The sequence below is a fragment of the Falco cherrug genome, chromosome 3 (assembly GCF_023634085.1).
Source record: "Falco cherrug isolate bFalChe1 chromosome 3, bFalChe1.pri, whole genome shotgun sequence".
Taxonomy (NCBI): domain Eukaryota; kingdom Metazoa; phylum Chordata; class Aves; order Falconiformes; family Falconidae; genus Falco; species Falco cherrug.
This window is the reverse complement of record NC_073699.1, coordinates 90,808,600-90,833,681: the sequence shown is the minus strand read 5'-3', so window position 1 is coordinate 90,833,681 and position 25,082 is coordinate 90,808,600. Positions and strand designations below refer to the sequence as shown.

The 25,082-nt window shown below is 39.2% G+C and overlaps 1 protein-coding gene across 7 annotated transcripts in view; it reads left to right on the top strand.

Annotated features, from left to right (window-relative positions):
- PIGN (phosphatidylinositol glycan anchor biosynthesis class N) overlaps window positions 1-25,082 on the top strand; it is a 106,915-nt gene that overhangs the window by 49,944 nt on the left and 31,889 nt on the right. For all 7 annotated transcript variants that reach the window (XR_008731328.1, XM_055704642.1, XM_055704644.1 and 4 more), the window contains 6 exons: window positions 11,703-11,781; window positions 14,051-14,233; window positions 17,534-17,670; window positions 18,699-18,798; window positions 18,928-19,020; window positions 20,410-20,501. Coding sequence is in view for 6 of the 7 variants with exons in the window: in XM_055704642.1 (XP_055560617.1) it covers window positions 11,703-11,781; window positions 14,051-14,233; window positions 17,534-17,670; window positions 18,699-18,798; window positions 18,928-19,020; window positions 20,410-20,501 (684 nt within the window). In the remaining variant the exon portion in view is untranslated. The remainder of the gene's footprint in view (window positions 1-11,702; window positions 11,782-14,050; window positions 14,234-17,533; window positions 17,671-18,698; window positions 18,799-18,927; window positions 19,021-20,409; window positions 20,502-25,082) is intronic.

Here is a 25,082-nt window from a genome sequence, read left to right as displayed (position 1 = left end):
TGCTTTGAGACCATCAAGTTACATAGAAATAATAATAAAAAAAAATTTGTTTTGGAACATCATAGATTTTATGTATATTTCAGTATCTTGATAACCTGAAAATTAACAAAGATATAGACAAGAACTGCTTTTCTTAAATTACTTAAATTATATAATATAATAAAGTCTATGTAACAGAAATGTGGTTATCAGTTCGAGAAGAAACCTGAATCTAAAATTTCAGACTGAGACATTCTGGTTCCAGAGAAGTTGATACAATTACTACTGAAGGTGTATTTATCTGGGGAGGGGAGAATATGTTCACAAATAACATGTTCTGTAGAAACTGCAATTAACAAAAACCTCAACTTAATTTTTCAGCCAGAAATACCATTTAAAAGTTTGTTTTAATATTCTGAGGGGGAAATCCTGTTTCCAAGCTTGTATTTCAGGTATTTTGTTACCAAGTGACTAGAAAACTGTTCATAACCTTCAGATGTAATGACTTAAAAACCAGTGTTTAAGTTTTATGTTGAATATATTGCACTGAAAGCATTAAGCTAGTTCATATACATATGTATGTGTATAGTTAACAAGCCTATTTTGACTCCTTATTTACACAATGTTGGCAACAGAGAAAGTATGTTGAATTGATATAAGGCTTCTGATTTCTACGGGGAATCTCATCCCTAGAAGTGTGGCTGGCACAATGGACAGGAAATGAAGGAGGCCATTAGTCATTTGCCTTTCCTCCTTGGATCTAAATTGCATCTTTTGCTGAAATCCACCTGTCAGGTGTGTAATGATGAGGACGAGGATGGAGCTGATCATTGTGGTGTGTGATAGAAACTTCAATAGTGTCTGCTTGACCAGGTTTGATGCAGGTTAGAATCTGGAGAGCTCTATCTATTAATAAGGATGTGTCTGGCTGCCAGTAATGCCATTTTCATTTTGTCAAAGTGCCTTCATCAAGGAACAAATCTATGTAAAAGCATATCTTGAGACTACCTATGAAACTGTGGAGAATACATTTTGGAAAGAACTCAGCTGCAAGTGTCTGCTGATTCTGCAAGGCAAGGTGCACAACCTGCTCTGAGGGGAATGAATGCACGAGAGCAGAACAGTGGCCCTTACTGATATCGAATACTTGATTAGAATGCTTATCTGCAGTTCCAGTTGGATACCTGAAGGGATTTGCTGTCTGAAATTAGTTTCCTTCCCATTTCCTTCCACTTCCTACCTTTTTTTTTTTTCCCCAGCCATGAAAGACATGTTTTCAAAAATTATTTACTTAGCAAAATTAGAGGCTTTTCTTAGCAGGATTCTGAGACATAGGCACAATTCTTTGACCTTTATGTGTAAGAAAAGCAGATACCAAGATGCCAGATGCTTTGAAGGAGGAGTGAGTGCAAATCTGAAGGTTGCTGACTGAGGAAAACTGATGTCCAGAATAGTGAACTATCTTATTAGCTTTCTGACCATTTGATGGACCCTAAGGCAACTGCCAAACTGGCACAGTTCAAAGAGTAGCATGCCAAGGGGCCAGATGTTACTGTTGTAAAAGCATTCCCAAAGCTGGCATCTCTGGGCTGTGAAAGTAATCCTACAAGGAGTAGCAGGAGGACAGTGTAGTAAGGTGACTAGATTGGACATCAGTGTTGCACTAAAATCCTCTTAACCAGCTAATGCAATTTGATTATCTCAACAGGTACAAGAGATTTAAGATATTAAATTACACAAAAGCACACGAGTCCTTTTGTGTATGCCTGGTGTATACGGTACTTTCAGGGAAGACTGTGCTTCCAGCTGTTCAGTTTCTGGTGCCTCACAGTAGGATGGCAGGAGGGAGCAGTAGTTTAAGAGCCACCATGTACAAAAAACCCAGAGATGAGCAGCTGAATTATAATCAGTGCTTGCTTTCCACTAACTGTGCTTTTATATTGAATGTCTTGAAGTTTATATCAATAAGAGTTTTTTTGGGAGGAAACAGCTTAAGTATCTTATTTAAAGTCAAGTTTGTATCTTCTCATATGAAAAATCCCATACCATCTTGATGCTGCATTTGTAAAGTAACTTCATGGTTCGAATGCTGCATTTTAGTCATCTCAAATACTTATTTTTGGTGTATAATCAAGCTGGAACTTGCATAGTTGTGTAGAAAGTCACTGTATTTTTAATGTGCAGTGTACAGCTGTTAAGTAAAAATGTGCCTTTCCCTCACTGTATGAAAATGTAACTCCCTTTGCCCTCCAATATGAATTGAGGTATAACTCCTTTAAACGTTTGCATGGATTTGGTGCAAAGAAGTATCAATCATGTAGATTGAGTCTTTCAACATAATTACGCATCATGTATTTGTCGTGATGATAGAAAATGGCTCTTTCGTAACATAGAGTGTCTTTGAAGATGTACAGCAACTTCAAAGAAATGCCATGTGCACAAGAACCTCTCTTTTCTTCCTTTCTCTGATGACTGGAGGTACAGCACTACATTGTTCCCTCTGTCTGATGGCCTTTCAAGACTTAAATAATAGGTATTTCCATAAAATTGACATTTTGGAGCAAAGTGAAACAAGTGATTGCTCTTCCACCCTTAAGTGGGGTGGGATTCCTTAAGATGTCAGCAAACAAACATAGTATATCCTTTGAAGCATCCTGTTCTTGTTTTGTTTAAATAAAATGGCATTTATTTAAATAAATGGTAGTATGCGAGATATTTGTGATACATGTGATAATGCATTAGAAGAGCAAACATTAAGGATTGAATGTCAGGAGGAAAGAGTGAAGCTACTGCAGTAAGGAAGGGTATTTCTGACAGTGGTTACTTTCCCTGTCCGTTTGTCAGAATACTTTGTGTCTGCAGAGGAACTTTGATTTAGCGAAAGCACTGGTTTATCTGGGAAGACATTTCTGCCCCTTTATCCTGTGGTCAAGAATGAGGGGACAGCAGCTTCTGTCAATCTCTAGTGGAACCCTGGAAAGGCAGCCAGCTTTTTCCTTTCCCCTCTTCAGTCCCCACTGTGTCATCAGGTGGGAATCTAGGCATCAGCCTGCTTCTGGGGCAGCTGGTACGAGCAGGCCAGCATGGGCACCTTTAGCCTGGTGGTGTCAGAGAGGCAGACTGGCAGCCCTCTCCCCTCCACCTTTGGCTTTAGGAACCTGCATGTATACATGTGAACAAAAAGCCAAAATGCAGTGCTGTAGAGACAAAAGTGCTCAAATGGAAATAATGGCTTTATATTAAAAAAACCAACCAACCAAACACCGATAAACAAAAACAACCAAACCACACAAAACTGATTGTATAGTAGATTATTATCTCTTTAGGGAGAAATCAATGCCTGTGCTATAAAATGCATGTTCTTTGACAAAAATGTCACTTTCTCTTTCACTGAATGGGCTTTGTCTGAAGCGCTCTCTTAAATGCTACTCAGGGAGGATTCAATCCTCTTAGAAATCAGGCATCCCACTGGTCTTGAGTTTCAGCAGCATGCTCAGGAGCCTTTAGTCTGTACATAAAAGGCTTACCCCACACTTCTGCGTGGGATGACTGGGCATAATTGGATTTACTATCAAGTAGGTAAGGCCTTTAGAAGGAGCTAAGAGGCTAATGTCTAAGATAAAGTATCAGAAGTTTTATGCATATTTCTCCATTTCCTTGTATAAATCCCTTTGGCTTTTTCTTGGAACTTGTAGGCTTCATGCAGTGAGGGTGAGTGGGGGTATGCAGGCAGGTGATGGGATGGCATGGGCAGAGGATGATTGCACTGAAGCGTGGTGTAAGAGAGGCAGTGCGTGGCCCCTTCTGGATCTTGATAAGAGAGGCCCAATAACAAATAGCTTAATAAACCAGCTGTTTTAATCAGATAGAAATAAGAATATAGATAGCAAGTAAATGGTATGTCCCTTCAGGTGCTGGGTACCCTGCATTTGTGCAGCCTCAGATGGAGCTCAGATGGGTTTTCCCATGATGCTGCACAGATCCTGTCTGTGGAGAGGTTCCCTCTTTTTGGTCATTCAAGCTGTTATATGATTTTCTTGCAAGAAATCAACTCTAGTGATCACTTCTACTGTTAAACAGAAGGGAGGTTCACGTGAGAACTTCCTGCTGTGCTTCTAGATAAATACGAGGGTGGGTAGGCAGCATAATCGCTGGTATGGAGTGGGAGATGCTTGCAGGCTCCTCAGTTACTATAAGCTTTTGTAGTACAAAAGGGTTTACTACAAGGGTTTGTCCGGCAGCCAAGGTATTTGTGTAGCACAGCCTGAAGCCACACTGGTCAGGCCAGGCCTTTTAACCTACTCAGGTTAACTGTCACGTGGACCACTGACTTCTTGATGGACGATGGTTTCCTGGTCAGGACGGGTGCGGAGGGCCTGCCCAAATGTGTTTTAGTGGCCGTGGGGCCCCGCTGTGAGGTACCCTGCCCAAACACAGCACAAGCTGCCTGCTCCAGATGCAGCTGGTTGCAAAATGGTCACTATGGTTTAGGTTTGGCACGTTGGATTGTGGAGCAGAAGAGGACCTGTGGCATAACATTACGTAGTCACAACACTGCAGAGATCCAGATCTGGCTCGATGTATGACATAAGTCATCGCACATTTTGCAGAGTTGAGGGTTAACTTACATAGGTATGTCATTGTTTAGAGTCAGCACATCCTCCTGCAGTACTAAAACAGAACAGACTTTTAAAATGGTGCGTTTCCTTTCCTTCCAGGATCTTCATCTTCCCTATTTAGCAGTTTCCCTTTCCAAGGCTGCTGCATGGTGTCCTGCTGGCCCTTCAGGCAAAACCCCAGCCCCTGCTAGATCCCTGCGCCTAGCTTCTCGGTTCCTCTGAGCAGGATCGAGGGACTGCTTCAGAGCTGACCTCCTCCCTCCTGGCCTCTGGTTGTCTGCAGCTCGTGCCATAGTAGTTTGCATGCAAAATCCGCTGTGTGCAGCCCAGTTATCTTAATTGTTTCTCTGTTCAGTGAACTGGCAGCTGGCAGTTAGCTTGCCCCCCTCCTTTCTCTCTCATCTCTGCTATCTAAAGGATTTACATAAATATCCTAAGGCCCTTTGCTGTTGAATATGCAAATATGCTGCATCAGGGACACTGATTTTTGAAAATTAAAATGCTATTTTAATTCCTAGGACTTGACAGTCCAGGGTTAGGCCATTAGCAGTCAGACCACTTCCAGTGGTTTCACTGATGTCCTGCTGTTTTCCTCCTTTGCATGTCTGTGAATCTGAGTACAAAAGCATACATGTACTAGTGTGGGGTTTTGCAATGTGTCAGTAAAGATGCTTTTCGCTGTCTTTGGTCTGCAGATGTGTGTGTCCCCTCCCTTCATTTCATTGTGCTTTAAAAAAAAAACCCCTCGAACTTAAACCAGGAACTTTCTTTCTCCTTTTCTTTCTTTTGGAGTGCCCGATACATGCAGTGGCACTTTTAAATGGTTCTTAAAAGCAAAAACATTGCAAAGATAACAGAGTACAACCCTACAGCTAGATTGACTGGTTGACAGTCTAACATGGTATTCAGAAAATCCAGAAACACAGAAACCCACTGAAATCTAGACACTCCAGAACGAAAACTCCTGGCAGTGGAACAGCAGGAGAAAAGAGTAGATCAGGTTGGGAGAGGGAATATTGAGGGTCCTGGGCTATAAGAAAACATAATAAAACCTTTAATGTAGGTTTTTGCGGAGTACCTTTTCTTAAATAAAATTAAAAAAAAAATAAACCACACAAAAAAACCCCAAACCAGCTTTAGGACACTAAAAACATCACTGTAATGTTTTTTTATCTGTAAACTGCATGCATCTTGCTTATGAATTATGAAAATTGGGTTTTGTAGGACTTGCCTGTTTTAGTAGCTTACCTGAAAATATTTTTGTAAACAATTAAAAGTCAGGCCATCTAAATAGGTTAAGGATCACTGAGTTACCCACCAAATTGTTCAATCTTTGAAATGTCACTCTGATAAAAAATAAAACATATGCGAAGGACTGTCTTTACATCTCGCAGTATGTGTTTTCAGTCTGTCTTTGGCAGATGCAGTAAAAATTCTTTCTTTTGAGTAGGCGCATCTAAAGAACTGGAATTGAACACGTTTTGCAAATGGGAAAAATCAGCTTTGTCTATTAAAGTTCATGTAAATATGTAATGTGATAAAGTCTGTAGAACCGTAACACATTTTTTCCTGATCGTTGCCCCCAGTAGCATCACATACTCTGTACTGCACCAGCAAGTTCAACAGAAAGTAAACATCATGGTTCCAGACTCCGATTTTTGAAATATTTATTTGATGGATTTTGCCACGTTTTGCTGGATGAACTCATGACTTTACATCACTTAGATTCACTTTCTGGTGATTCTCTGTTGTTGATGGAGAACTGGGAAGGTTTTAGATTGTCATTTCATTCTGCTCCTACAAGGCTGTGCACTGAACTTCCAGAAGAAAAGATAGAATGACAAAATTGGGCTAGTTTGTGATTGTGCTGTGATTAATACCGAGCCTCTGCACTCATAGGTTGCTAACCGGGATAAATTTGGTGTGGAGCAGGAAGAAGCATGCAGTCATATTTCTGCTAAACGAATAGTGTTCAATGCAGGGTCTGTGTGTCTACTTCGCTGTTACCCACCTGGCGCTTCCTGAGGTGCTGCTTCTGTTGTATGCTGGGAATGTTTGAAGAAGGCAGCTCTCATGGGAGACTGACTTTGTTTTTGAAACCTGTTTCTACTCTGAAAAAAAGTTTTGGAAAAGTGTTGTTTGATTACTGGTGTAACTTCTGAGTAGCAGCCCTGCAAAAACATCAGGCCAGTCTTACATCTGCATTTTCAAGATGATATTTTGCTGGCAGCAGTGATGTGGATCAAAGCAGTAGTAGTGCATCCTGGAAGTACTGAGCGTTTCAGCTGACTGCAGAGTTGCTGGACTGGAAGCCATCGTTCCAGCCTCATACGACCCTCTCACAGAGGGATGGGTGACAACAGAGTTTAAACATGCTCAGCTGCTTCTGCTGTTGGCAGTTTTCTCCCGTGGTGACAGCAGAGGCACCGGTGCCTGCCCCCTTCAGTGTCCAAGGGGTGGGAGGACGTGGGTTGGTGGCAAAGCCCTGGGCTCTGGGGGATGATGCCAGTGGAAGAGCTTCGTGGCGAGAGGAGCAATGTTGACCTGGGGGATTTCTTTCAGGCTGCAAGTCACTAAGGTGCCAGAGTTCTTATTTCTGGAGAAGAGGACAAGAACCTGTGATTGCTCAGCCTTTTGGCAGATGAAGTTGCTGGAGTTGTTTGTACAGTGGCAGTCTGATGCCTCTTTTACTAACGATTTTGGAATTAAAAATTTTATAGCAAAGCAAGTGAGAAGGTCTGCCTTTTATGTGGTGTTCTGGAGAAAGTAATCCATACAAAATCTAGCAGGCTTTATTCAGGTGGTCTTGCTTCATCTTGGGACTGTCATGAGGATAAGGATATACATCCCTTGAACCTCTAGCTTTTTTAGTTTTGCATTGACAGGAGTTGTTCCTTTTCTTCCCATCCCCAAGACAGCCAATATGAAAAGTCAGAAGACTGAAATCTGAGCAGCTGCTTCTGATTTGCTGTTGGATATGGGTCATAGAAAAGTCATCACTGTGTCTTCTTCAAATCTTGCCACTCCTAAAGGGTTGTAGGATGCACAGTACTTTTCTTGTGTGATGTGTGAACAGGCAGTGATAGATGGGTGTAGATGTGCATGAGGTGGCAATAATAACTATCAAACTACTACAGGTCCTAGAGGGTTACTTTTTATACTAGAATTCTGGAAAATTTGCTGTATGATAAAATGACTATAAATCATTGCCCAAATAACCAGGCATAATAACATTTAAGAAATTAGCAGTGGTGGATACAGATTTATTTGCAAGCCATCTCCTTCTGTTCCAAGATTTTTATTTCATGGTGTGACTACAGCATGCTACCTATGCCATTGGGGATGGTAATTTATGTAGTGTGATGACAAACAAGTCTCGTTGGCCAAGGAGAGGTCCCCTTGACATTGTTGTGGTGAGCGTACTTCATCACAGCCTTGTTGTTAGTGCTGTCAAATAGCTTAGCTTATATGAAGCGTAAATGATGTGCTGGAAAGATTAATTTTGTCAGGTATACTTATGACAAGGGTAGCTAACATCTCAGAAGGGATAGTTAACAAGCACTTGCATGATTAGCCCAATTATTTTTTTTTCATAATTAATTATATTTATTCATGGATGAAGCTGTGATTTCTGTCTGGAATGAGAAAGTTGATCTCTGATAGCCATCGTGGAAAAAGAAATTACTGTACTTGAACCACCACCGTTTTCTGTGAGGAATTGTAATCTTAAGTCTTTGGAATTCTGATGATACTGTGAATGCATGTCTGTTTATAATATATGTGACCATAGAGCTCTTGTTTTTTCTTTTAAGTTAAACCTCAGGGTACTACACTTTACGGTGCATGTGTTTTGCAGTACTTTCAAGAAATGACTGTGTGGACAGAGTTCAGAACTCTGACAGTTCTCTTTGTGTATGTTTATTCATTAACAGGACAGGTATTTTTGTGCTATGGAAAAATACTTGTGATTTTACTAGTCAAGAGTATTCATCCTGAATTTGGTAGATTGGTGATGGATAGCTGAGGAGAGCTTGTACATACATACCTTAGTTTTCTTTATAGAGTTCAGCATCTTTCTGATAACGTAGATTCACTTCATTACTATTAATACTAATTGCATGGATGTGTGCATTAAGTGCCACACTAGTATTGCCTCTAGCATGTTGCATACTAAACCAGAGGGAAATAACTGATCAGTTTATTCATTTCTAACACTACCTGTCTTGTGTTCATAACTTTTTAATGAATTTAAGTTAAAATTTAAGTGGTACCAAGAATAGTTCAAGTTTCAGCTTCTCAGACTGAAATTTTCCTTGTGATTTTGTTGTTTGGTGAGTCTTGTAGGTTTTATAGAATCACCATTTCTAAAGTTCCTGGTTTCTTTCTTTAGGCAACTTTCTGCTTCTCATGGCTTAGCTTTGTCTTTTTACTCTTACTGCTACACCTAGCAAGGGGCTCTTTTTAAATCTCCTGTCTACTGTGTCAGCTTTAGGAAGTGAATTAGTCCTCAGTGGGTGATAAACTGCTTATGGCAAACTATACCCATTGCCTAACCAAGAGATAACCAGCGTATTTGGTAACTCTCTTTTTTTCTAGTCTGATGTGAGGTATAAAAATTTCTCTGTTCACTTCTTTGAGGTTTTTTGCTTAATACAGGTACAAGAAATACCTTAAGATGATGATTAGCCCTTGCATTCAGGATGGCATTTGCATTTTGATATGAACAGTCATTAGTTTCTGGTGGAATTCATAAATTTTGCAAAAACAATCTGTAGCCAATTGTAAATTCAGCATCTTGAAAAACATGGATAAGGAAGTAAGGTAAAATTTGTGGTACGGTATTAGCTATTGAAAATTAACAATGCACCTGCTAATGGTAACCTCATTTGATGAAATAATTGCCTCCTGCATTTGACTTACTGAAGCCTTACTCTTTAAAAACCCCATTTATTCTGTTATACCATCCATGTACAGAGATCCCAGGTGCTGTCATCTAAGAAGGAATAGGTAAAACCTATTGTTCATTAATAATAAAATGATTCATAGAGAGTAAAAAGATAATTAAGGGGTTTATAGCTAAATGACTAAAGATATAAAGCAAAAGATAATTTTAGCCTGGTAAAGATTTGCTTTGAGTGTGACAAGAATAAAATCCACAGAAAATAGTATGTGTAAAACAGTAAAAATGGGACAGTGAGCACAGGAACATCTTGGGTGTATTTATGTTCTAAATAAAGCTGCTTAGTATTTATTCCCAAAACTAAGATACTTTTTTGTCCTCATTGATCTCCACAACATGGTGAAAACTCCCACTTTGGTTTTGTGTTTTGATCCCTTTCCTCTGCCAAAAAAATTAGCAAACTTGAGGGTTACAAGTTTCCTGGTGACAGTACTTGGCTCTGGTTCACCTACTTGAAGAATTGATTCTAATTTGAGTCATCACCAGCCTCGGGGTGCACTTGCTGGCTGCATGCTGGTAGCCCTTGGTCTGTGGAGCTGTAAGGTTGCCTCTCATAGGGACGTGTCATGACAGCGCAGGAACAACCAACATTCACTCTGTTATTTTTCAGCTGTTTTTTAAAATCCTCTGTTCATCACCCAAAGTTAAGGTGATCAAACACCATTACCTTGTCATCATCTTTTTCTTCCTTCATTTTTGACAGGACCTCTCTCTTCCTACCTGTTTATAGATACCATCCATTGATTCTTTTCTAGATTGAAGAGAATCAAACATTTTTTAATACTGTTATTTCATGTACTCTTCTTCAAAAGAAAGACACATTGCCGCTGCTATTATCCTATGTTTTAGAAGACTTTTCTATAATACTGCTGTGTTCTGAACTCAAGGAAACAGTGTCAAAATACGCCAGGATGTTGTTATTAATAAAAATTCATGCTGTTCAGGCACAGAATCCTTTTAATATGTTTCAGGGCTTAAAAGATTGTATTGTTGATGTATCAGCTGCCTCTGGGTTGTAGGCAGAAGTGGTTCCCAAGTGTTTGGGAACTGCAGGAACGAGCATTTCCATGCTGTAGTTGCCTAAGATCAAGACATGCCCCTGTGGTTCACCTGAGTGACTGCTCAGGTGATTCCTTTTGATTTTAAATAATAGGTGACCCCAGGGCTGGTCCTGATTTGGCACAGCCTGAGACATGAAGTTGATGGTTGTGTATGAGGCATGTGAAGGAGCGTGTGTGAGGGAAGCGGTGGTGGGGAGGCATCATGTGCTGGGGATGCTGAGCAGATGGTGCTGTGCTACAGCGGTGTTGTGGAAGGCGTGAAGGAAAACTGCTGTTCATCAGCTATCAGAAAGTTGTGACCTATTGATAGTTTGCCTGTGGTGCCTAGAGTGACAGTAACTGTGTTGTGGCTTATAACTTGCCCAAGGTAAGCCTGGGATCCCCTGGCGTGCTGTCTTCCTTGGAAAACAAAATAGTACAGGAAAAATGCCTTCTTCTCCCTTTGGTGGAGGTTGGTTGACTGGCTTGTTTCTCTGCGTTGCTACTTTCTGTAAGGGAAGAATTGTAGCAATTCTTTAGGTTGATCATCAAATTCATTAATATGAAGGAGATTTTTATCACTGACCTTGGTGTAGCCAGGTATCTGCATTATCCCCTGCTCTGGGGACTCTGCTAACAACTCCCTGTGGAACAGGAGACAAGCTTATTTTTTAAGAGAAGATTGTTAGGCATCATTTACTGTTAGTGTGGAACCTGTACAATTCATCCTATGCTGACAGCCTTATGAACTGCTTACAGTCATTTATCAAATCAGTTAAATTGCTTAATTATTTTATGTGCAGTGCTTCTTGTCCAGAGTGATGGTCAATAATAATGCACAAGCGAGATGACTTTCAGCAGTATTAGATGGGAACACCTACATAAATGTCTCTTAACGCAACAATCTTGGGATAAGTTAGACAACAGCAGTGTTGACAGAAGTGTGAAGATAAATGTAGAGGAATGGATTAGTTCCAATTACCTAATTACCTCTAATAAACTTCAGAATATTTTGTATGTTTCATTCCAGAGTAATTTGTTTATTACAAAGTTATTTTTTTCTGATTGTGAAAAGAAATGTTATCTCTTTATATTGTTGTGCAGACCACTTTCTGATTCTGAACAGATCAACTTTTTAAAGAAAGCAAGACTATATATTCAGCAGCAGAAGTACGATCAAGCGGTAAGTCTGTTTTTGCTATATGCCTTCTAGAAACTTCTTACAGAAACTTCTATTATATGTAAATATTTAATTTGGTTGACTTGAAATGAAATGGGAAAATAAAACTTTTTTCCTTACTAGTGATGCACATCTCTAACACAAATAAAATCCCACTGTAAATATAAAATTTTTCATTTTGACATCAATTCTAATGAATAATACTGGCTTGCTGTATTTTTTTCTCATGCTTCTTAAACTGCTTGTTACTGTTCCATGGTATACTAACACACAGCGTTATGTTTTTATTTTCCACTGTAGATAAGGGTAAATTGAGAGAGAAACTATGGAATGTAGCTCACGTTCACACTTCTTAGGCTGCTAGTGGCATGAAAAAAAGTACGATGTCTTGCTCCACCAGCTAGACCATTCTTTATTTTCTTCTTTTACCTGAACCAGCTGTTCTTGTTTTTAATTTCACATTTCAGTTTGTCAGTGACTGGAAGTCATATGTGAAATTGTTCTGTGCTTCCCAGTTCCAGTATTACTTTCCTAAGCATTTGCTACCACTCACTGCGTAACAGGGCACTCGATGGGTGTAGTTCACCAGTGCTTGTATTCTGACATTCACAGAAATAATTTGTAGAGCTAAATGATACAAAGTCGTCTTTCATTTTAACAGGTTTAGTTTGGTCACTGACTTTTGTGTTAAAAACTACATGAAAAAGTTGAATATGTTTGATTGCATTTAACCTGCCAGATGCATCAAAGAATAATTCCATTATATGTTGGGGTTCAGCTTTTCTTTTTCCCTAATATGTTTCTCAAGGTAATAAATTACTATTTTATGCACAGGACAGCTGAGTCTATTTTATACCTCATGCCTTTTTATTTACCTCATTGTAAATTGGAAATAGCCCAGTTCAAATCAATGGATCTGTTTTGCTGTGGGAGCAGGTTTTCTTTTTAGTCTCCTCATACTACTGTTTGACTGTCACACATTTACTTATAGGAGATATTTTATACATTTCAGCAGTAGAATCTGCAAGTTTGTGTTGCTGGTTATGTATAGATTTTACCCCTTGTTCACTTGAGTGCCCTATGTGTTCAAGTTCACTCTTGGATCACTAACAGAGGGCTTGTGCCCTGGTTATCCTCACCTTCCTATATCGCAACGCAGAAAGGTCGGTGCCTTACCAACTGTTGAAGTATAGATGAGTCTTTGCCTCCTCAACTCCACAGCTCTTTGTATTGCAAATATGCATAATTGTTATCCTCAGGAATGATGTGATTTTGGATGAGTTTGCTCATTGGCAGACTTTTGTTCTCTTCTGTAGCTGACACATCTTTTTCTGTTATTTTTTTCTAAGTCCCACCTAGATACCTGGACGTATGAAGAACCATTGTCTCACATGTTCGACTTCTTATTATACTCTACCTTACAGATCTTTTAATCACCAGAGAATCTTCTGTGACCACAAATTACACAGCTGAGCTTCCCATTTTTGGGTAAATCACAGGGGTCAGCCCACCTCTGTGTAAGGAAAGACACTGATGATGGGAAAGCCCACTGTCTTTATCATGGTGTCTCCCCAGTGGAGGTACTAAGTAAGGGGACCCGTGATTAAACTGCGTACAGCCCTTCTTGTGTCCAGATGATTTGCATCCTGAGCCCCAAGCAGCTGCTTTGTGAATGAAACTGGGGCTCTGCTTCAGTCTCTTAATTCACCTCTGGTGCTTAGGCAGAAAGCTGGGGATATCAGGTAGTACTGAAGTGGAGGACATCAAACACCAGCAAGAGAGGGTGTTTCAGGCTGTGGAGTGTGACAGCGTTTCAGGTGCATCCATAGCTGTCTTCCTGTGTAAATGTTGTAACCCTCCAGAAGCACATGACTGGGGTTTTGGGGGGTCACTTATACTGTAATTTATATATGTGTATATATATATATATATTAAAAAAAATATATAAAGATGGTCAAATGCTTGTGGGAAACAATGTGGTGTGCAGTCATGTTCAAGGTGTGCTATCTGTGTAGCTTTCACCATCTGACCACTGTCACGGCCAGGGAAGATGGTGAAGGAGCCAAGTGATGGCTGACTTTATGTCCAGCAGCAGTCCAAAGCAGTGTGTTTGCCAGCAGTTGGTGCTGGCCACACCAGTATACCTGAGTGCAGAGAAGATGCGCGTGCCTGGAGTGGCGGAATTGCTTGAGCTCCTGTTAGGTCAGTTTGCGGAATGGAGCTCTACACTGTTCTAAACTGTTGCTTGTATGTTTTGTCTGTCTGCCTCTAGGTATCTCTGTGCAAAACCCTGATTAACCTTTCTCTGGAAGGCTTGTCGTATTACCATACTTATGATAGATTGTTCCTGGGTCTAAGTATTGCAACGAGTTTTGTGGGCTGGACAACTTATGTGATTTTGGTGATTATCAAGACCCATACCAATTTGACCAAGACTGTCCAGACTCATAATAAGGTAGGTCACAAAAATGCAATGAATTTTTTTTCTATCAGTTTTCAGCATTACGTGTATGCTCAGTCTCTCTGTCCAGGACAAATTGCACACTTTCCACTTCTTTTGACTACATGTAGAAACTGGCAAGCTGTGGAGTTGTCTAGCTAATGTAATCCTACACAGTGTTACTGTTTGGTCCATTTATTAGGATCAGTATTCCTAAGCTGTGTAAGTCTGAGTATGCAATACTGCTTTCTCAGTTTCTTCCTTCCCATAGCTTTGCATTTTACTAGATGCTAATGCAAGTGTAAGCATACACAAGGATTTAAAACTATTAGAGGATCTGTCTTTAAACAGAAGTCAGTTTTCAGCATTAATTGTAGTAAGTCAGCAGTCTGTTGTAATAATACTTATTTGGAAGAATACAGACTTCAAGGTTCCATTTTGATTTTTGTTCTTTACTGTAGGGCCCCCAAAACATGAGCGTGTAATTTATTTTATTCCTGTCCTCTTTGACATGGTGAAGTCAGTTTTCAGAAGCTGTGCAGTCCAATCATGGCATTTTTAAAGCATATAACCTGTTTTAATAGAAAGGTGAGCTGTGGTTTCACAGGTCAGCTTGCTTTCTTGCTCTGTGTGATTTGTAAGGGTGCAACAGTAGATGTCAAAGATGAAGGAAGCTCTTTTTGACAAGATATCATGGCTTGATTTTTCACAAAGTACAAAACCATGGGAAATTCATTTACTTTCAGTCATTCATCAGGAAAAGAGATACCTCAAAAAGCTGAACAGGCAAAAAGCTAGCATTTCAATAGAGAAGGATTAAAGCCTTGTGGGGTGTGTGTGTGTGTGTGTGTGGGAAAGCTCCCAAACTTCAAGAATTTGTTTCAGAATAAAAGGAATTGTTTCATTTGGTAATATAGAGGAGAGTGAGCCCTCACTTAGTATCTTTACTGGCTTCACTATATTAATCTGAGAAAATTCCTATCATACTATCTTGAGGTTTTTACTACTCACTGAAATGAGATAGTCTTGGCCTTAAATGATCAAACAAAATTGAAATGGAAAATATTCATAAGTGCTGTACTACATGATTTACGTTTTCTTTAATCAAATAACTGAGAAGAAATAATCCAAGATACAAGTTGTGTTAGATATGGACAAAATAGTTACAATAAGTAGATGGAATATCAGGCATATTAGTAACAAAATTAAGCAAAATCTTCACATTTTTAGTTGACATCACATTCTCATTTGGTATATTGATTTTGCTTGTTGAAGACAAATTTTATGCTAGTCACACTGGTAGAAAAATAATTGGGCTTCTTAGTTCTTTGTTTATAGACTTTCTTTCCTCAGTTTTAGTAAGAGGCCTTTTTCTGTAGAAACCTTTTTTAGTGTTCCTAAATACTTAGGGAATCGCGGTGTGAGGCTAGTGCTTCAACTATGGAAGTTATTTGGATTATACCTAATATTTGAGCTGCTTAAAGAATTTTGCTGAGAAACCAATCTACCATTGACAAATAGTCTTCTGCAAAGCACAGCCTTATAAAATCTGAAAGGAGCCTCTGAAAAATGAAACTGCATATCCTGTATCTATCATCTTCAAAAGTTTTTGGCTGCTTATCCTGCATATGAATATTCTTTTTCTTTTAGAGTAGTGTGGTGTTTTGCTTAGCAAGCAGCCTAACCTTTTAATCTATTTTTAAACAACCACAGCAAATGCAAATCTGGTTTCCGTTTTGAGTGCATGACCAACTTTATTGGACTCTAATATTTATGTCTCTATACAGAATGAAATATTGATTGTATGTGCTTACTCATTCAATGATAAATTATATTGTGTGCGTATCATATCTATGCATATTCATTCTTTCTATATGTCAGCAAATATAAAATTTAAAACTAATAAAACCAATAAAAACAAATTGCATTAGGTCAGCTTTGTATGTGACACTTTTTTTCTTTAATGGCGTATCAGCATAAATTCTATTTAAAAAATCATTTGGAACTTGCATTTGCTGTCAGTTTAGATCAAGGCAGTTGTATGTCAGTTATGAGGAGGGGAGAAAAAATGTTAACCTGTTTATGTGAATGTCTTTTTGAATTGAATGTCTTTTGCTTCTCAGCATATTTAACATAGTCACATATCTGTCTATATAACTCCTTCAAAGAAACAGACGTTCATATAGAGCCGTGTCTTCAGTCATTACCTACACAATACACTAAAGACTGCTCAGTCACTGAAGCTGCCTTTGTTTAAAATTTGTACATAATCTTCCCTTAGCAGTAATTCTAATAATTGAATGTCCCTAAATAAGGAAGAGTAGTTCAGTGACCAAGTGAAAGGCAAATGCAGAGTGACTGTTCAGTACTCCTCCTTGCACAAACAAGAGATTGCTGCTACGTGATGATTAAGGACTAGCCTACCTGGCTGAGATTGCCCATTTTAAATATTTCCTTTCTCTCTTTGAGGTTCCTCCTTAAAGTTTTCTCAGTCTGAGAACATATTTCTTTGAGTACATGGTAGGGAGAATGTTCTAATCTCATATCTTTATTTATCTATTTTTCCTTTTTAGAAAAGCCTAAAGCTGGTGTTGTAGGTTGGGATTAAATATAATAATAGTCCTAGCTATGCTGGGAGCCTCTTAGTGCTATGCAACAATAGCCCTCTCTTGTATTTTGGAATTGTAGGTTATTTGAGTAAGGACGTCTTTCCTGTGGAAGGTTGATTGCAAGTCTGCTTCAGTAACTGACCCTAGATTCTGAAGATTTGTATTTTCCCGATAGGAGTTAATGCTTTATCTTTTAATTTAATTGGTTCTTTTACAAATGTTTGGAGGAAGAGGGAGAAACATGTGCTAATGGAATTTTCATTAAATGTTTTGATGCTGTAAACTTGAACTCAAAAGGTTACCATCGAAGTATTTTCTTAGAATCTAAATTTGAGTTCTTTTTCCCAAGACCCTTAGCATATCTGATTTCCAATGGATTTCAAGTACCCATTGAACATAAAAAACACTGCGTGCATTGGACTTCCAGATTGTACAAGTGTGCCTTGCCTGTGCAGATTTTACTGCAGGACCTTATGTAGAGACATACTTAGAATTAGATCTTCAAATCCCACTGTTGGTTGTTTTTTATTTTTTTCCTCTGGCTGGAAACAGCAGCCAGAGTTGTGTAAATAGGTACAAGACAGCTTGAGTGGCTGTGTTAAAATAACATTTGCTTTACTGTGTAACTAACAAATGGAAAATAGTGTGTAGTTTGAAACATTTTATTGCTGTTTCAGGAATGTTTGTCCAACCATTTGTTTTTCAGGAATCTACTGTTCTTTTCTACGGTTTTGCCTTTGTTGGAATGATAATAGCTTTTTTCCTGTTGATTCAAACATGTCCTTGGACTTACTACATATACTGTCTCTTGCCAGTACCAGTATGGTATGCAGTTGTGAAAGAGTAAGTAAAGAATAAATTTTACAAAAAAAATTTTATAAAACCAGGTCTGTGCTTCCTTTTTGTTGATAATTAATTTTTTCCTATAAGTTTGGGAGAAAGATTTAGATATAATTTTATTAACCTTCCTAAGACATTCCAGAGGACTCTGGTTTATATTTCACTTGACATAGTTTCCAGCCTGACTGATACAGCTGCCTATTCTAGAAGGTATTTTTTCTATTAGCGAAAATAAATTAATGTCTTTCCTAGACAAAATGTTTTAGTACTCTTGGAACTGTAGCAAAAGGGTGCTAAAATCTTGGGCAAAAACCTGTAGGAGCTGACTTCTTTTGTAAGATGGGACAGACTGTTCCTTTGCTTCAGTAATTTTGAAGTAGTCTGATCCTGCAAAGTGTCAGGTACGCTGAACTCCAGCTGCTTTTGGAGAACATGCGCTAATCATGTTGAAGATTGTGCTCTGATACTGAGACAAATCTGTCTTGTTTGGGTCTCCTTTTACTCCAAATCCAAAAATACTTGTAACCTTCTGATTTCCTGTAACTTACCTGATCTACTGGCAATTCTGTAGATACCATACTCTGTATTATTCAGAGAAAGTGGGACCAACTGCAGCTGGATAATGAGCTGCCTCGTAAAACACTGGAAAAGCTAACTGGGGATTTTTTCCTCTCACAAGCTTTGAATGTTTCATCAGTTATGACAGACATTAAGCACAGCATAACCAAAAATGTTCATAAACTCAGAGTCAATTTAGATAAAGAATAATCTGACACTTGTCCAAATAATGGCAATGATGTGCCAGAAATGGGAGGGAAGAACCTGGAGGGTTTTATTGTAGGTTTTATATCAAGTAAAGCTGGGCAGAAGGAGCCTCAGGCCATCACCCGCTTTATTTCGGAACAGCAGGCAGGATCAGCCACATCTGAAACATTTCTTATGCTCTGACCCCCTCCTTGCCCTTCAGTGGTAAAGTCCTGCGTTTCTGTTTTTTTAAAATAATCATTATCTTGTTCCATCATTTTGAACAGACTTCCAGTTATTCAAGGCCTTGCCGCAAATCTCTTGTCACTTCATGTTGGTCGGTCTATAGGATTCTTCTTGGTTTGTACACTGGGAATTGAAATACTCGTAAGTATTTTATCCATAATGTATCAACAGGGTATCTCATTTGCTAGCATTCAACCTGTTTGGGGAATTTTAAGCTTTATTAACGTGCTTATTTTTCAGTCTTCTGTTGGATTTTTTCTTTTGTATCAGGTCTTCAGCTTTTTCTACCGCTCTACACTTACTGTTGGTCTTCTTGTCTTTGCTGGCTGGCCAGTGGTCACGCAGCTGTGGGTTCAAGCAAAGGTACTGTATTGCTTTTTTTAAAAAGAGCATTTATGAAGGCTAATAGCTGATTGCATCTTAGGATGTTAGAGCTGGTCTCTTTGGAATGCTGCTTTAGATTATTGTTCACTTATGCTTTATTCTAATCTCTGTCTTAAGCATCATGTAGCAAGGCAAGGCAGTTTAATATGATATGGATAGATCTCTTATACAAGATAAGTAATATGACGACTTAAGAATTTGGGGTAGCTATGAGTTAGCTATCAGTTTTCTGTTGTTACTGATAACTAAAAAAATATTGACTTAAAATCATATGAAATGCACGTCATTTATCAAATTGTCAGTGACGTAAGTGTTGACATGCATAGTTGGTGAAAGTGCTACCATTTAAGTAATATGATCATTTATTGAAAAAAAAATTGAAGATAACTGAAAAACACTTCTCAATTCATTATTGTCTGCAATCAGCTGGCACACATTGTTCCTCAGAGTTACCTTTCTGTATTATTTTTCCTAGGAAAAAACTTCACTTTTGTAGATATGGATGTGAAGTGGCACAACCTTTAATATAAGAGACATTTCTTGCATTAGTTTATTCAAACATCTCTTATTTCACAGGATACCTAAAACCTAGAGTTCTGGGGTAACGTTAACATTTTAATTAAAAAAAAAAAAAAAAGTGAGTAAAATTGCTAAGTCTTGCATATAGAGGCTTGTATTTGTTTGTTTAAATTTTTTTAAAATTCTATTTGAGTAATCAAGTAACTTGTCTTAAAGCTAATTATACACAGAAGATGTTTTGTAGCACTGAAAATTTCCTTTCAGGAATCTGAATCTGACTTGAGCTTGAAAACTTCAAGTTATATAGCTTTTAATGTGTTTAGAATAAACTACCTGGGATAGGTTTGGGTTTTTTCCTCCTAGCAAAGAATTTAGAGAACTACTTAAACAGTTACAGTGGTTAAATCAAATAGCATTCAGATTCAAAGACTGGAAAATGTTACCATATTGCCAGAGAGCAGGTGTTAGTTAGCTGCTGCAGACTTCTGATGAGATTAGTTTTATTCCTTTCCTCCATAAGGTTACTTATCATCTTCCTGGTGACTGCAACATCTGTGAAAGCCAGGCTTTGAAAAAGTACTTTTAAGTATAAGCTTAGCTTTAACTCTCGTTGTCTTTGATAGGATTTTGACAGCTGTGTAAATGAGATTTTCTTTATTAAAGTGGTGTAATACCAATGGCCCTGTGCTCTTCAGTTAATTTTACTCTTGATAGATGCAGGGTTTTTTTTGCCTGTGGGAGATGCTAGTAGCTGTTAGTAATTCACTGAAGTATTTTTTTCTGATTAGACAATTGTCTGTCCATGTGACCTCCAAAAAAAATCCCATTTGTTTGTTGTTCTTCTTTTAGACAAGAGCATTGATCTGGACTCTTCTTTGTGTGTTCCTGGCAATATTTCCTTTAATGCCTGTTGTAGGAAGAGAACCAAACATTCCTCTGGTGTAAGAATCTCATTTTGTTCCTTAATTTTTTTATTTCCCTCTTTGATATTCAAAATTTAGGCTGCCTTTTGATGTATAGATATGAGGAATTGGTATTATTGAAGTCTGGCTGGGACAGGTATTGAAATTCAGAATTTAAATAACATGATTATAAAGACCTCTGTTATTCACTAATGTGACTTTTAATTCTTTTGCCACATCCGTTTGCTCTTTGTGTTATTCTGTAATTTCTTTTTGAGAGAGACATTTCTCAGAATAACAAATTTGCAAATTTTACGTGAAAATAAAGGTCATAATTAAAGGAGGAGCGTCACTGGGTTGAATACATGTTAAATAGCACTGACATGTATGAATAAGAACATTTATTCAAAAGCAGTTTTCTTTGACAGCACCTTTCTGAATTCCTCCATCTAACTTTAAATAGTCTGCCTTTGAATAGCACTTTGCACCTAGAGATATTAAGGAAAACAGAACAAATAGAACAGGCAGATCTCTCTTCTTCCTTGGCATCTCTTTTTGTCTCTTCTTTTTCGACTTCCACTTCTCTGTTCTGCATTTTCTGGTGTTGCTTGTCTGATTTCCTACAGTTGTTGATGTGCATCTTTATCATCTGTCCCTCTCCTCTTGTGAGCTACCCTTTCATTATACAAGCATCCTCTGATATCTGGATGCAATCCGGGTGGTTAGCCTGAAGGCGCTGGGCTTGTGTTCTCATTGTAGTTACTGCAGAGGGAGACTTGACCTAGACTGCAACGGCTCTTGCTGCTGCCTGGTGTGCCCCATCAGAGCCAGGGTACCTGATCCTCAGTAAAATCTGGGATTTGAGCAGTAATATATGATTGCTGGTAGAATTATGAGCCCTAGTATTTCCAAAATTGTTGACATTCTGCCTCAATATTTTCCACTGTGATTTAAATCTAGCTATTGAAAACCCTTCTTAGTCTTGATGCTTGGGCATGTTAGAAATATTAGGACATACTTGCTTTGACTGTATTACAGCCTCTCAGCTGTATATCAACTGTATATGCACGTGTATATATTTCTGCTGGTCCAAACTGCATTCTTTTTATTATTTAGAACATTTTAGCACAGCTTAGAAATAAAAATGGAATTAAATTACCTTGAGATCTTCCTCCCTGACACTTCTTTACATTCACCTTAACCAAGCTGCACATCTTTCTCTTTGTTTTTCTAATAAAACATTGTACCTCTGGAACAGTTTGTGCCTGTCTGAATCTTGGCAAGGGACTTCTGACGCTAAAAAGTTTTGAAGGAACAATTAAAATATATGTATATGTGACGCTTCAGGATATTGAAGATGAGGAGGTGCTGGGACAGAAGATACAGGAGGAAGAGTTTAGAGTGCCAGTGAGAAATGGATGCATTTATTAAATCTGTTCTTGAGCTGTGGCACTGTATTTCACATCAAGGCTTCTTCATCACATTAATAAAACTTGTATGGTACAAACAGGGAGCCTCTGATTCAACTCAGTCATAAAAAGGAAGCATATAGGAGGTGAAAGCAGGGTCAGATGCCCCAGGAGCAACATAGAGACACTGTCTGAATATGCAGGATAGGTTAGGAAATCCAAAGCTCTCTTGGAGTTGAATCTGGTATGGGATGTAAAGTGCAACAATACAGCGTGCAGCAGCAAAAGGAAGACTAGGGAAAATATAGCCCTGCTGTTGATGGGGACAGGAACCTGGTGATAAAGGACTGAGGCTTTCGTTTGTTTCCATCTTTACTGGTGAGACTGGCCATCAGGAATCCCACCCTTCAGACTGCTGAGACCTGCGGGAAAGCCTGGAGCAAAGAAGACATAAACTTAGAGGAAGAGGATCAGGTTAGGGAACACTTAAATGAATTGGATATGCATGAGTCTGTGGGCCCTGATGGGATACACTCAGGAATGCTGAGGGAGCTGACCAGTGTCACTGATAATCTGAAGAGTTGTGTCAATGGCTGGTGGGAGAGGATCCTGAGGACTGGAAGAAAGCAGATGTTGTCATTGCTATTTTCAGGAAGGGCAAGAGGATCCAGGAGACTACAGGCCAGTAAGCCTCACCGCAATCCTTGGAAAGCTACTTTAGCAACTAATCGTGGAAGCAAACCATTTCTAAATATGAAGGACAAGAAGGTGATTGGGAGTAGTCAGCTTGAATTTATGAAGAGGAAATTATACTTTGCCGTCCTGGTAGCTTTCTAAGACAAGGAGACTGGCCCAGTGAGGGGAGAGCAGGGAATATTGTTTATTTTGACTTCAGCAAGGATTTTGATACATTCTCTGTCATGAACAAGTGGTTTAGGTTAAGTCACTTAGAAAATCCATCAAAGGTACGAGCAAAATGGTTTTAATAGGAATTTGTGGGAGTGCGACTTCACAAAGTTCAATGCAACGTTTACTCTGTTACTTAGTATATAGATAAACCACACAAAGAAGAGTCGAGTTAAAATTAAGCTGGAATGATTTACACTGAGTAAAGATGTAAAAGGGCAAGGGAGACCCTCCCATTGAGTCATGAGGTTCAGAGCAGACCCCCTTGCTTTCTAAATTCTTGACAGAGCTTAGGTGCAGCTAGATCCAATCCTAATCTCAGCCTTGATCAGCAGTTTATGCCTAAAAGATATAAGGAATATTCACAATTTAAGGATGATCATAGGATTTTAGCAGCACTTAATCATTTACTTATTTATCATTTATAAAGTGAATCAAATAGGATTTACTTAAATTATAGAAGTGGTTTAACTATGGATTCAATGGTAATACTTTTATTATACTTAATATCAGGTTACTAAATTCATACACACATGCACACAGACAAAGGAATAGAAGTATAGAGATATATGTACAAAGGTATATATACCTGTTAAAAGTTTCCCTCAGGTTCAGTGAAATATATCGAATGCCTTTGCCTTTCTCAACGGCCAAAGGGTTGAGCCTTGAGAGGCAGGAAAATCAGCTCAAGCTCTATTGTCAGCTTCTGGTGACAGTCCTCCTGGTATCGCAGACTTGGGAGTTTGTGAGCTCTGAGAGGCATCCCGCTTAGAGGCAGATGCTGTTTGCAGCCCACTGCAGGAGAACTCAAAGGGCCTCACTTACAACTGCTGCTTGTAGGTTCGAACATGGTTGGCTTTAGTCATCAGTAACTTTCTGTCCTGGCTGCAGTCAGAGTTGGTAATTAATGGAGGGTTTTTTTTAAATTCCACTGACAGTGGTATCGTACCACTCACAGTCATAATAAAGAGCATTCTCAAACTTGTTAAGGGATGTTCAAGGTTGTCAGGTGTTGGTGGTGTGCAGATAAGGAACGCTTCTCGTACAGACGATAGTTTCCCACCTCGGCGTGCTAGTTACTAGTACGGTTCAGGGATGCTTTACTGCCCAGCTCGTAACACACAGCCTAAGGCCTAATGGGGATTCCTGAGAGCATAGAGCAGCCCAGGGAAAGGAGTGAGATAGACCACCATGGTCTTCCATAACATTTTCGTACACAAAATGATGATGTAAAGGCTAGATCAGTGGACAGTGAGGTAGACTGGAAACAGGCTCAACTGTCAAGTTCAAAAGATTGTAATCAGTGGCACAGGGTCCAGCTGGAGACCAGTCACTAGTGGTGTACAGCAGGGGTTGGTACAGGGGCCAATACTATTTTAACGTCTTCATTGCTGGCTAGATGATGGGACAGATTGCACCCTCAAGAAGTTTGTAGGTGATACAAAACTGGGAGAAGTCGTTGATGCAGCTGGTGGACATGCAGCCCTTCAAGAGGACCTCAACAGGCTGGAGAAATGGGCAGACGGGAAGGTCATGAAGTTCAAGAAAGGGAAGTGCAAAGTCCTATGCCTGAGCAGAAATAATTTCCATGCACCAGGACAGGCTGGGACCAACTGGTTTGCCCATAAGCCAACAATGTGCCCCTTGCAGGAAAGGCTGGTGGTATCCTTGGCATTACCAGGGTGATGATGAAGGTGATTATTTTTCTCTACTCAGCCCTGATGAGATGCGTCTGAAAGTGCTGTGTCCGGTTCTGGGCTGTCCAGAAAAAGAGATGTGGGCATACTGGACCGAGTCCAGAGAATGGCCACTAACATGAGTAAGGGATTAGAGCATCTGTCACAGAAGAGCAAGCAAGAGCTGGGGCTGCTTATCCTGGAGGAGAGATTGAGTGAGCTGGAACTGGTTATTCTAGAGGAGACTCAGGAGGATTTTATCAATGTATACATTTTTTGGGGAGAGTAGTAAAGAAAACACATTCTTCTCAGTGTCCAGTGAAGAGACAAGAAATGGGCAAAAGTTCAGATACAGGAAATTCCATTTAAATATAAGAAAAGACCTTTCTTTATAATGAGGGAGGTCAAGCACTGGAACGGGTTCCCCAGAGAGGCTGTGGAGTCTCTGTCAGTGGAATTACTCAATGCCCAGTTAGACATGGCCCTGAGCATCCTGCTCTGAGCAGGTGGTTGGACTAGACTGATCTCCAGAGATACCTTCCAGCCTTCATTCTGTGAGTAGCCTGCAACCGTGTTCCTATGTTGGTTAGGTCACTACTTGAAAATTACTATTGAGATACACTTATATA